Source organism: Cicer arietinum, chromosome 3, assembly GCF_000331145.2.
Source record: "Cicer arietinum cultivar CDC Frontier isolate Library 1 chromosome 3, Cicar.CDCFrontier_v2.0, whole genome shotgun sequence".
Lineage (NCBI taxonomy): Eukaryota > Viridiplantae > Streptophyta > Magnoliopsida > Fabales > Fabaceae > Cicer > Cicer arietinum.
The window spans coordinates 66,202,426-66,214,968 of NC_021162.2; the positions used below are offsets into that span (position 1 = coordinate 66,202,426).

Genomic DNA, 12,543 nt, shown 5'->3' on the forward strand with positions numbered 1-12,543 from the left:
ATTTAAAATCTCTTATTTTGTCGAAAACAAATTTTTTAGCTCTCTTATTTCTAAAATTGGTTTTTTGATCCTTACAAACTACTTGTAATTTTTTTGTCTCCTACCAATTTTTATAATCTAACACTTTCATTGATGAAATGATACTTAATAGTATTAATAGCATTTGTAAATTGAATAAATATTTTATAAGTTGTTATTGTTGTAATTTAGATATTAAGATATTAAAAATCAATATATTTATCTATTTGTATAATAAAATATTTATAATTTATTTTATTTAGATTTTTATTAATATTTTACATTTTTAAAATACTTATATATAATATTAAAAATTATTTATTTTATTTTAATTTTTTTATTATATTATTTATATAAATTTTATTTATATATTAAAATATTAAAAATAAATTTATTTTATTTCATTTCTAAGTTCAAATTTAAATTTATTTATTTTATCTAACAATTATTTAAAATTTTAACATATTTAGATAAAATATTTAAATTTTTATTATTGTATTTTTAATATTTAAATATATAATAAAATCAATTACAATAATAACGATATAAATATTATTGTATCCTGTCAAAATGCCACCTAGATGTCATATATAGTGTCACATAATAAAATATGGTGGAAGACCAAAAAAATCTCAAAATTATTTTATAGGAGAACCAAAAAATTGGTTGTAAAAATAGAGATTAAAAGCTTATTTTTGACACAAATAAAATTCCTAAAAATGTATTTAAGCCTTTGACAAAATATTATTACATTTAAAAGCATATTGATTATTTATAAGATTATTTAATTGATTTATATATTGTTAAGTGATTTTATAACTTTTTTTTAATTTATTTATCCAAATAAAATAGTTTTTAAACAACTAATATAAAAATACTTTAAAATATAAATTCATTAATTTTATGTTTTATTTTCAAAAATAAATATTAAACCCAATACCTCATTACTAAAAAGCCCTATTATATGTCAAGTGTGAACTAATATTTTCACTCTATCTCAGACATGTCCATGATATTTCAACTTTTTCCATCCATTAACTTTTTGTTTTGTTTTTAATAATAATAATGTTTATATTTTCAATTATTTATTATATTGAAAATAAATAAAAAAATATGTGTTTGTATACATATATTTATTTAACATAAATAAGTTAAAGAGTATGATGGTCTAAGAACTGAAATATGATAGATTTGAATATTAGAATTAAATCAATTAAATGAGTTGACTTTGTCATTATGTTTTTGGTCTAAATCAAATTAAAATATGGCAAATTCAATATTTATTAATTAAAGTATAACTTTCACGTCATTATTACTTGATATTCAAACAAAACAGTTATATTTTATTATTATTTTATATTATATTAGTATTATTTTATACGATTTTTTATTATTAGAACCAATGTACCTTTTTTCAAAAAAGAGATTATAAATTTTATAATCTCGTAAAAGACATCTAATCTAACAATATTTGTATTTATCAGTTGAACTATGATTTAAAGACAACTAATATTCTTGTTTTAACTATATAAACAACATATAATGTTTGAATTATTTTTTATTACATTTTTTAAAATAATTTTCTTAAATTTTGTCAACCCTTTAAAAAATTATCAACTCAATTGAACATAACTAAATCAAAATATTCATTATCAATTTAATTTAATATAAAATTGATCATGAAAATAAATTGAAAAAACTAAACCAAACAAACTATTTTATTTATTTTAAAATCCCAACCAAATTCACCACGTACACTCCTATTAAAGGGCCTTTGCATAGCACATGGTACCATTCTAGTCTATTCTATTATATTATAGTCTGGCTTTAATAAATAATAAAAAAAATAGTAACAGCTTGCATTGTAAACAAATTTATGCTTTAATATAACTTCATAGAATTTTCTATTTAGCATTTTTTTTTTCATTGTAAACAGTTTTATACGTTATTTTTAAGACGGGTTCATTTGATAAACAAAAATATTTATAAATGACGTATTTTAAAAATATGATATTATATAAAACTAAAAATACATGTAAACCAAACTGCTTACGACCAGTCAAGAACATATATTTATAGATGACATATTTTAAAAATATGATATTATATAAAACTAAAAATATATGTAAATTAAACTGCTTATGACCAGTCAAGAACATGTATTGATTTATTTATAGTAGAGGGTTGCTTAAGTGTTGATCAGTATTGCTTTTGTTTTTAAAATAATTTTTTTGAATTTAAAATTTAGAGCTTTGATGAAGTGAAAATGTCCGTGAAAATATTATTTTAGTTGTGAATATGACTTATATTCATAGATTCTTTTAAGTCATCATTTATTTATTTATGTATTTATTTATTGTTTATGCAATTTTAAATATACATATAAGTTTATTGTTTTCGTGTCTGTTATTTGAAGATATGTTTGTATTTGATAGAGATATGTTTATATTTGATAGAACGTCACATTTTGTGATTCAAACAAATAATGTCACATACATAAATATAAGGAAACAATAGTATGTAATGAAAGACTTTGAGATATTTTTCTATTGATGTTAAATTTATTGAGAGATTTTTTCATGCTCGTCTAAAGTTGTGACTAAGATTTGTTTTTGGATATTTAAGAGTTTATTTTGTTTTATTCATTAAATTTATTATTTGTAATTGCGACTACCCAAATTTATGTTAGAAAATACAATTGAATAAATTATTAATTAATTTTAAAATAAACGTACTTAAGATAATCTTATTTTAATGAGAAAAACAAATATATCTTATTGTCTTCAGAATTTTGTTAGTTAACATCTAAAAAAAAATATTACAATAATATAATACAAAAGTAAAAGCAAATTACCTCATCTACAAAATGTCTTAATTTTCATATCCCAAAAATTAAATTTTACATACCATTCCGATAAGCCTTTTAATATAATTTATGACGCTATGAAATTTATGATCGTTTTTACCATAATACGATAAATGAATATGGAAAATAAAAAACTTAATTAATTTTTAATATCCTTTTATATCTTTAATTACTTTGTACTCAAACTTGTTAGCATAGATGTTCAATCAAATCTCATAATGTCGATATTTCTAAAACTATTTTATTTTAAAATGTAAATATTACAACATATTATTATGATGAAATATGTTTGACTACACGAGAGAACGTATTTTAATTATCCGTTAATAGTTATTAAGCTCATAAATTTGGAAAAGTAAAGATATAGGTCCGTTTATTTTAGATTTTTTTAAAATGATTTTAATTTTATATTTTTATAATTAATTTTTACGAAAAATTATTTAAAAATAATAGATGTTATTTTAAATTAATTTGTTACCAATTAAAAATAATTAATATTTAATAATTTAAATATTAATTTTTAGAGATTATTATATGATAAATGGTCATATTTTATAAAAAAATATTTTTCAAAAATAATTTTTATGAAAAATTTCTCAAAATATTTTTTATTTTAATTATTTTTCAAAACTTTATTATCTAAAAAACATTATAACAAACACATGAAATACTTAAAATGATATTTTAAAATAAACTATTTAAATTAATTTTTTATTTTGAAACTTTTTATTTTTTAAATTTTTTTGAAAAAGGTGTAATAAAAAAATACTATAAATTTTTTTAAAGAAAAAAAAAAACAAACGCGCCTATAATCGAAAGGTAAACCATAACTTTGAACAAATTAAAGAAAAAAATTTAAACCCTAATTTAGCTAAAGCTTCATATTCACTTATAGTCTATAATTATTATTAACTAGAATGAAAACTCCCACGTTGCGGAGACTAATTTGAGAATTTTATGTTTATTTTTAATAATTTTTTTTCTTTCTATTATTTAAAATTTATATATTATTTGTGTATTTAATCTATAATTCTTGAGTAATAATTTCTTTATAATTATTATGTCTAATTTATAAAACCCGATATTTATAATGGTATATTGCACTTGGGGAGTTCAACCATCAAAGGTCATCAATTTTAGTCTTGTTGCAATGGACAACCAAACATATATAAAATCAAACTTTACTCTGTTTATTTTTATTTTTATTTTTATTTTTATTTTATTGTATTGAGTCTCAGTTGAAAAAATGACTGAGCATAAAATAAATGTAAGCTCACATATGAATATAAAATAGGATACTAATAGCCATGAAAATAGCACCGAGTAAATATTTAATTCCATTTTAGTATTTTGTGGTTTTTCTATATTTATTTAATTCTATTGGTGTCAGAGAAAATTGTAAAATTTAAATGATAACTACAAATAAATCCAATGTGATAGACTTCAATATAATAGGAAACATGCAATACTCATGTTTTTTTAATAAATCCGAAAAAGATACGCTATATAAGTGAGGTTTAGGTTTCTTATTTGAATAAAAGAAAGACACAAACTAATCCACAAATAGACAAAAATAAACGGAACAACATCAAATAAATTATTTTGTCATAAAAATTTTACCAACAAATTATTCAAGCTAGAATGTAAATAATGAACTATGAAACATACAGGTATCCAACTTAATTCATTTATACTATATTTTTCTTTTTGCTGCAAGCTTCTAAGAAATGAGTAGAGTTAGCTGAATAAAACAACTGCATAATTAAAGACTAATGATTTTGTTTGACACCATAAATGTCTTATTTTTTTTGGTATGGGCTAGCATCCCTAATCTTGAGTATTTCCCTCAATTCTAGTTTTAATAGACATTCCAAAATATTATGTGCAAAGAACATTACAAAGAAAATCCACAATATAAAAATTTCAAATCAAACACACAAATATTAAACAAAAAAGAAGTTGAAGATAAGGGTACCCATCCTCCAACAACAATAATTAAGCTTGAGTTGTTTGTCAAGTTGATTGAATATATATAATATTGGTTGAATCAAATATACAATGCAGATCCAACAAAAAAATATAATAGGAAAAAAAAGTTTTTGAAGTTGATGTAATTGAGTTTGAGAGGATGTTGGTGGACTTGTGGAAAAAAAAGAGAATGTTAGGAGATTTAGAAAGGTCAAAAGATCACTAGCTAGTAAATGCATAAGATGTTTATAATTGAATGTAGTTAATATTATGTTTAGAATTGGAAAAGATGTGTAACTACTTGAAAAAAATGCATTCAAAGGTGAAAATGAAACAACAAAATAGTTATTACGAAAGTGATTTTGAGAAAGATACAAAAGAGAAAAGAAAATGATTGTTTTTAAGTTGACAATTCAGCATATTGTTCTGGTAAAAAAAAACTCAGCATATAGTTGGAGGTTACACAATTGGAATTATGTGGCATATAGAATGCTAAGGTGTCATGACCAAATAGAAATCCATCATGCGTTGGTCATTTGTTTATCTATGAAATGCAGTGATTTATTGGCTTAAAAAATGCTTTGGGAGTGCTTTGCAGTTTGCATTACAACACAACTTGCAGGAATATGTAAATCAGCCACAGTGAACAAATGAACAAATAATTATACAAACTTGAGTTTGTTATAACATGATTAGGCAAATAAAAAAAACCATGCCTAAAACAATGCAATCAAATTAGTGGAAACCAATTACAAGTATGAAATCACACCTTAAACAAAAACAAGCACACACGTATACTCACACCAAGAATCTCATAACACTCACTTTTGTTGTTGGAAAACTCAGTCAGTTAATTTTGTTGCTACACTAGATCATCTGGCCCAGCAAGCACAACCTGTCAAAAATAAATAATTAAAATTACTACATTTAATTTACATGAAAGTCCAAAATGAAATAATAAGTGTGCATATGAATCAAAAGATAGTCAGTTAAGAAAAAGATGAGTACATTGCAATCGAGAGCATATTTCCTGGCGATCATAATTGCAACATTTCTATCTTTCTCTGATTCAAATGTTAATACAAATGACAGTCCTTTTCTTGCTTGCCAAAATAGTGCCTTCGCTGCATTACCGACATCGCTTCTGACGCCGCATAGCTTAGTTTAAATAAAATGTTAGTTTAAGGATATAAGTCTTCAAATATAGAACTTAAATCATAGAAGGAAAAAAAACATACAAATCAAATAATGCACTTTGATAATTATCCATACTAAATAATAGAAATGAGTATTATGTGGTAAACTTATGTCTTAATGTGTGTGTGACACAACAATGATGATGGATTACTAAAGTAGTACCTGCATTGTTGGGGAGTAAATCTCTCTAGATTTTGTAATCCAACCCCTACATAGCTTTATCCTCATTCTTCCCACATTAAATGAATGAGTAGAATGTGATGAGTGATCTTTTCCATTCATCTGAGAAATAACTACCTGTATAACAACACCAAATACAAACTTTGTAAGAATTATTTAGCCAAGAATGTCCATTTCTGAATGCATTCATTAAATGACACCTTTTCTGTATGATATACTTTCATTTCAGTTGATAATTTCAATACTCTTTTCTTTTCTGCTAGGAATAGTAAAATGACTGAATCAAAAGAGTGTGGTTAACATACATTAAAATCGGTATTGGATTTTCGGAGAAGTGCCTCCACATGGCTTCCGAGTCCTGAGACTGTTACACACATAATAGGTAGTTTGTTAGCCTTTGTTTTCTATTTCTGGATGTATCATAAAGTTCCAAAGGGTACCACATGACCCCTGGCTGGAACTATCCTTGACCAGACTTTACTTACCTCCCGACCTAACTCCAGATTACCGGAGGCATTTTCTCAAGAAACAACTTGTTGGAAGAAAAAAAAAACAGAAGGTAAGGCCAATAGCAAAACTAACCAGTTTGAATGGGAATAGTAGTTAGTGTAAGTTTTTTGCCATTGGAGACAATGTCCACTTGTAACATTCTCCCAACATCAAGGGGATCAGGAGCATATATTGATTTGTTGGCACCTGATAAATAAAAGGCAAATCAACTTCAAACAATATAATAAAAATCAAGAGGATCAATTTGATGTTGGAGTTTAGTCAAGAAAAAAGCAGGAGAGAAAAAAAAATCAAATAGGTTAAGTATCAGTATCAATTAAGGATATTACTAAAATAAACTGGTACAAATACAAAAACCTCTCCATTTTCACCATATGCTAGAAAATCCATCAGAATAACAGTACCTGAAATAACTTCCCTCCAGCTGCCTTCGGATGACAAGCGATACCACTGAAACGAACATTGTGAAACCTGTGGCACTTCATTCGAGCAAGGCTTGACTTGAAGATATGAACCTAAAGCTTCAGAACCATCTAACATATATAAATGAGATTTATTCTCCTTGTCCCACTTGCTCATTGTTAGCTGACATGTAGAAAATGAAGTTATTGGAAGATAAGTATATCTGTGTATTAGACTCCCTGGACAGGTAATCAAACTAGTAAAATAAGATATCAACTAACCTCTTTCTGAAGCTGAATTGAAAATATAGATTTCTCTTGAATTTGATCCCTTAGAGCACGAAGTTCGTATTCCATAGCCATAACCTGAAATTGTTACAAAATTCTTATAAATAAGCCAATTTTTACTATTTTAATAATAGAAAAAAACGATGCATGGATATGGAAATTTTCATAGTTGAATAAAGTACAGTAGAATATATTAGACACCAATAGTAACACCTTTAGCATACACACAAAACTTAACAGTAAAATGCAATATAATGAGTGCATTTCAAATATTTTAATATCAAAATTTTTCATTTTGAATGGTTTTGAAAAAAAAAACAATACCAAGGATGGTGTCTAGTACGTAAGTAATCAATTCAGATGCAATATGGATACTACGGAAAATTATAATAACTAATTTACTATTATCATTGCCGTTATCATAAAATGGAGTATAATTAAATTAAGCAAATATTATCAGCTACAAAAGTATTGAGGAAGAGAAAAAGCAATGTACCTTGCTTGGTTGATGAAGCAATCTGATTCTTCTAGCCTCTTGAACCTCTTCTACTAGTCCATCCACATCCTAGCCATAAGAAACAACATATAATGTATGCTTAAGTAACATAATAATAACTGCATAATATTAATAGAACATCTTTATAAAATTCTACATGTACAACCAAAATTGCGTAATGAAACAGCATGTTAGAACCTGTGGTTTAGAAGCTTGGATAGCTTTTTCTTGTTCCTCAAGTGCCTCCCCAATTCTTAGCACTACTGATCTAGCGCTCTCGATTTCAGCACAAGCAAAAGACTTCTCTTGATTAACCAACTTTTTAGCATCTTCAGAAGCCTATAGAACAAAGATGAATCAGAATCAGATTTCCTTTCCAGAAAAAAAAATAAAATCATAATATTGATGAAAGATGACAGAGAAAGGGAACAACTGAAGGTGCCTTCTACGAGATTTTGATGCCTCAATCAAGTTATGCAATACATTTTATAGTGATATATTGCAAATGACTAACAGATTTACATGCCATAGTATGAACCGTCTAAGAGAAAATATTAGAATTTGAACTAAGTGTTGAAAGTCAAAATTTAGAAACTATTCATGCAAATCATCATATCTATGAGCAGAAACTTGTGATGGAGATTCTATATTCATTTAGAAAGAAAAAAAAGTTTAGATGTGAAAGAAGACCTGTTTGAGAAAGTTCACAAGCCTTTTCACTTCAAACTTCTCTTGAATCAGTTCTCCTTCATTCTGAGTCAACTTAATTGCTAAAGCTTCCACCTGTTATTAATATATTGTTAAGTATGGATATTTGAAGACTTCATTTTTTCCATCCATCATATAAACTGAAATACAATTTCAAACTTTGAACAAAGTAATGTACTCAAGCATGGAGTAGTATAAAATAACAAACCATAGAGATAGCTTTCTCCACATCCTCTTTATTTCTTCCCGTAAAACGGCCTTTCAAAGATTCTAATGCATCTCTTAGCTTTTTCAAAAGAACATGTCCCTCCAAAGATGGCACCTCTCTTAGCTTTGCCTGAATTCCATGAAGAAAGAATATATATCACCAGAAGTTTAGGGAAAAATATGATTCCATTGAAATGTAAAATAAAAAAGCCAAAACCCGATGAAATGTGACAAACTCTAGTTCAAAAAAAGTACCTCATTAGACAATTTAGCAGCTGCAGCCAAGTTCTTGTCAAATTTAGTGGCAAGGTCACGAACCGAGATACGCTTGTGCTGGTCTGACAAATTGGAAGCTTCTTGTTCAATAACATTTTTCAAAGAAGGACCGTGGTTATCCTCAGCAGGCTCATCATAAACTTGATGATCAGCTCCAAGTTTATACTTGGGAAAACTATTAGAAATAAAGCTCACATCAGCCGAAACAGGCGGAACCGCTTCCATTGCCATCTTATTGGTTTCAATTTCAGGACTAATCTTTGTCATGGTGAAAAAGGGGTGCGGACGGCTAAAAAACGAAATGCAAGATAGTATGAGACCTTCAGTAAATAGTATCTCAGTAATAGATTAAAGGCACATAGCATAAAGAAGATGTAAACATGAAAGTATCCTAAATGGCTGATACTTCAAGGACCTATCTACTAATTTGATGATCCTTTGCATGGAAAGAAAAATCAATATTAAATAACATATCTTCATTCACCAGATAGGATAATTAAAGCTCTAGATCTTTACCCTTTTGTGTTATGCAAGCAAAATGTATATGCACTTTTAAGATACATCAAACACATTTGATCTAACCACCGAGTTAAACCATATAATAAAAGGACCTAATTCACAGAAGTTCACCAAATGTAGTTGAGGTTTTGACAACTAATCATGATTGACATTGTAAATTAAACCATTCCAAGTTGTGTTTAAGAGGATAAAAATCTGTTAGCTACTGAAGACTAAATATTGAAGGAGGATATAATCTTGAATTAGGATTTTGACTAAACCATCCATTTCATTTAACCTTTATTTAGTTTGATGATAAAATCCGATCGAGCACATTAATTATTCAATCAAATCATAAATGTCCTGAAAATGTTAGTCTGACATCTAATTAGAAGGAAAATGTAGTAGCAAATTGCAATAGCAGTCAACATAAAGAGGAAAAATTGAAAATGTTGTGCTTGATTTTCAATCACAATCATTAAGTGTTTTTTTTCCTACTTCTAGTGAAAAAGATGGATCAAGCACAGTCACATATTACTAAACCAATTATCAAATCAATTTGAACATAGTTAGTTAGAAGAAGGGGAAAAAATAGAAAAAAAATACAAGTCAGATAAAATGTCATTGCTTCTAGCCCAACAAACAAAATCATGAAAACATAGAGATCTACACAACAAAAATGGTTTTTTTTGCAGACAATGACACAAGAACCTAATACACAAATAAAACAGAAAATAGAGAGATGATGTATGAGAATTGACAATTTGAGATCAAGCAAGAGGATTTTACAAAAAAGTAGATACCATTAACTACCAACTTGTCAAATGTACTCTTCAAATTTTTTTTAATTAATATCAACCTACATTACAACTTTTTTATCCATGTTTCAGATATTACTAGTTAAAAAAAAAATTAAATTACATCTTACTTGTTAGCAAGACTATCACTTTGAGGATGAAGCAAATGATAGAAAAATAAAATTGAAAAAAATAAAATAAAATGAGAGCTAAAGTAAAGCAAGTGAAAAAAAGTTGCATGCAACAAAAATGAGAATGCAGGATAGAGAGAAAGTTGAAAGAACTCACCTAGCAAAATGAAGAGATTAATTGAAAGTTAAAACATAGAGCCAACACAGCTTATGCAAGGTGATTAATTTTTTAGTGCAAAAAAAATAAAGAAAAAGGTGAAGGATGAAAACAACAACAACAAGAATGAAGAAGATAGAAAGAAAATAAAGATGATGAATGTAAAGAAGAAGAAGAATCTAAAGGCTTGCCATTAGTGTTGCTTTTTGAAAAGGTTAAAAAAAATAGAAAATATAAATATAAAATAAAAATATAAAATAAAAATAAATAAAAAAGGAAGGAAAAGCTTGCAACCTGACTCATTTGTCTCCCCTCTCAACGACTTGAAATCAATTTGTTTTTCACAAACTACATCATTGTTACCCCCTCCTTACGGGAGGGTCCACTTTCCAAAATCACACGCGCCTTTGTTATTGTAGGTCCAATATTAATCTACGGCTTCTTGTACGCGCGTGATATTACAGACGTGATGATGCGCTTGGTTGAGTCACTGTATCGTACCGATGTTTATTTTTTTTCTCGTTGTTCTTTTACAGCGGGGACTTGTGTTTGGCGGGGGGTCGTTCTTTTGACTAGCGTTTTTCCGGAAATGACCTTGTGATTTTAGGTTTATTTACACTATATGCCACCACTAATCATGATGTTAATTTGTTGGAATAAGAAAAGAAATATATTTGATGGTTACATCATAAACATGCGTATATAAACTGTAGACGATGAACGCCGAATTTGTTAGGAACAAAGACAAAGTGTTCGTTTGGTATTTTTTTAGTTAGCCAACCGTGAAAGTGTGACAGTTTAAGACTTCATTCATGTACTAGTACTATTTACTTTTAGATTTAATAATGAATATTACTATATAGAAACATTTTATTTAATTATAATTACTTATAAATTCATAAATATGTCTGATCAATTCTAATTTGTTCGTGGTGTAAACTTTTTGGTACAATATGTATAACAATTTAACTCTTTATATTTTTCATATATATCATTTTTGAAAATTTGTTTTTGAATCTTGAATAAAATGATTTTTTAGTCAAATTGTATTTAGCTTTTATCAAACCAGATAATCATGATATTTTTCGTTTAAAAATTAGAGGATTTAATATCAAATATTTAAATATAAATATAAATATGATTATTAAAATTCCTTGGAACTATATATTCAAAAGTAATATCAACTATTTATTTTGTAAAATTTATATCTGAACCTGGCAGATGTGGGGGCCGTTTTCTGGTAAACAAGCACACGTTAGTTTGAAAAGGAATTTTAATCTTAGCAGAAAGAAAGGAATTTTAATTAAAATATATAAGACCATCGTGGAGCTGTAAGGTAGTACTAAGAGTATATCCACATTGGAGGCTTAAGGTCAATGAATATTATTGTATTGGGCACGTACTATTATTGGATCACACTGGTTTCGTAACAACATCCATAATGGTAAATGGTGCGTGATTCACAATATAAGCAAAAACAATTATCAAGAAAATCAACGTAGTTTGGTTAAAAATTTGTCCAAAATAGATCAATATTTTTTTACTTATTTTATTGTTATTCACTCTCAAATATATAAAAAATTAAATCAAGAGAAATGAATGTATTTAATTTAAATAAATTTTTGTTGATTAATTTTTTTTTTATATTCAAGACTAAAATGAGTATTTAATACGGAATAGTATTTTTATTGTAGAGTATAATTATAGAGAACTGTGGGTATTGAATTTTTTACGCATGCAACATGTATGATCACTTGGATTCATAGAGAAATTTTGCAAAACGGATTATGAAAAAGTCACCGGTAAATATGAGAACTAATTAAAAAAAAGTTTAAGTTGATATAT

The 12,543-nt window shown here is 26.6% G+C and overlaps 1 protein-coding gene across 1 annotated transcript; it reads right to left on the reverse strand.

Moving 5' to 3' along the window:
- Positions 1 to 5,495: 5,495 nt before the first annotated feature.
- LOC101494762 (stomatal closure-related actin-binding protein 2-like) lies at positions 5,496 to 10,840 on the reverse strand. Its single transcript, XM_004493312.4, has 13 exons — positions 10,699 to 10,840; positions 9,095 to 9,404; positions 8,841 to 8,969; positions 8,615 to 8,707; positions 8,123 to 8,263; positions 7,925 to 7,993; positions 7,423 to 7,506; positions 7,144 to 7,324; positions 6,812 to 6,925; positions 6,535 to 6,593; positions 6,212 to 6,346; positions 5,861 to 6,010; positions 5,496 to 5,747 (listed from the first exon to the last, which is right to left on the reverse strand). Exons 2-13 carry the CDS (start codon positions 9,380 to 9,382, stop codon positions 5,715 to 5,717), a joined length of 1,476 nt encoding a protein of 491 aa, XP_004493369.1. The 5' UTR covers positions 9,383 to 9,404; positions 10,699 to 10,840; the 3' UTR covers positions 5,496 to 5,714.
- Between the last annotated feature and the right edge of the window lie 1,703 nt (positions 10,841 to 12,543).

Bases quoted from the DNA above. Each gene is read 5' to 3' on its own strand.
- LOC101494762 (XM_004493312.4), bottom strand. From the start codon at position 9,382: ATGACAAAGATTAGTCCTGAAATTGAAACCAATAAGATGGCAATGGAA. The intron at 8,708-8,840 runs GTTTGTTATTTT...TATTAATAACAG, and splicing joins TGGAGAAAGCTATCTCTATG to GTGGAAGCTTTAGCAATTAA. The intron at 7,507-7,924 runs GTACATTGCTTT...TAACAATTTCAG, and splicing joins TGCTTCATCAACCAAGCAAG to GTTATGGCTATGGAATACGA.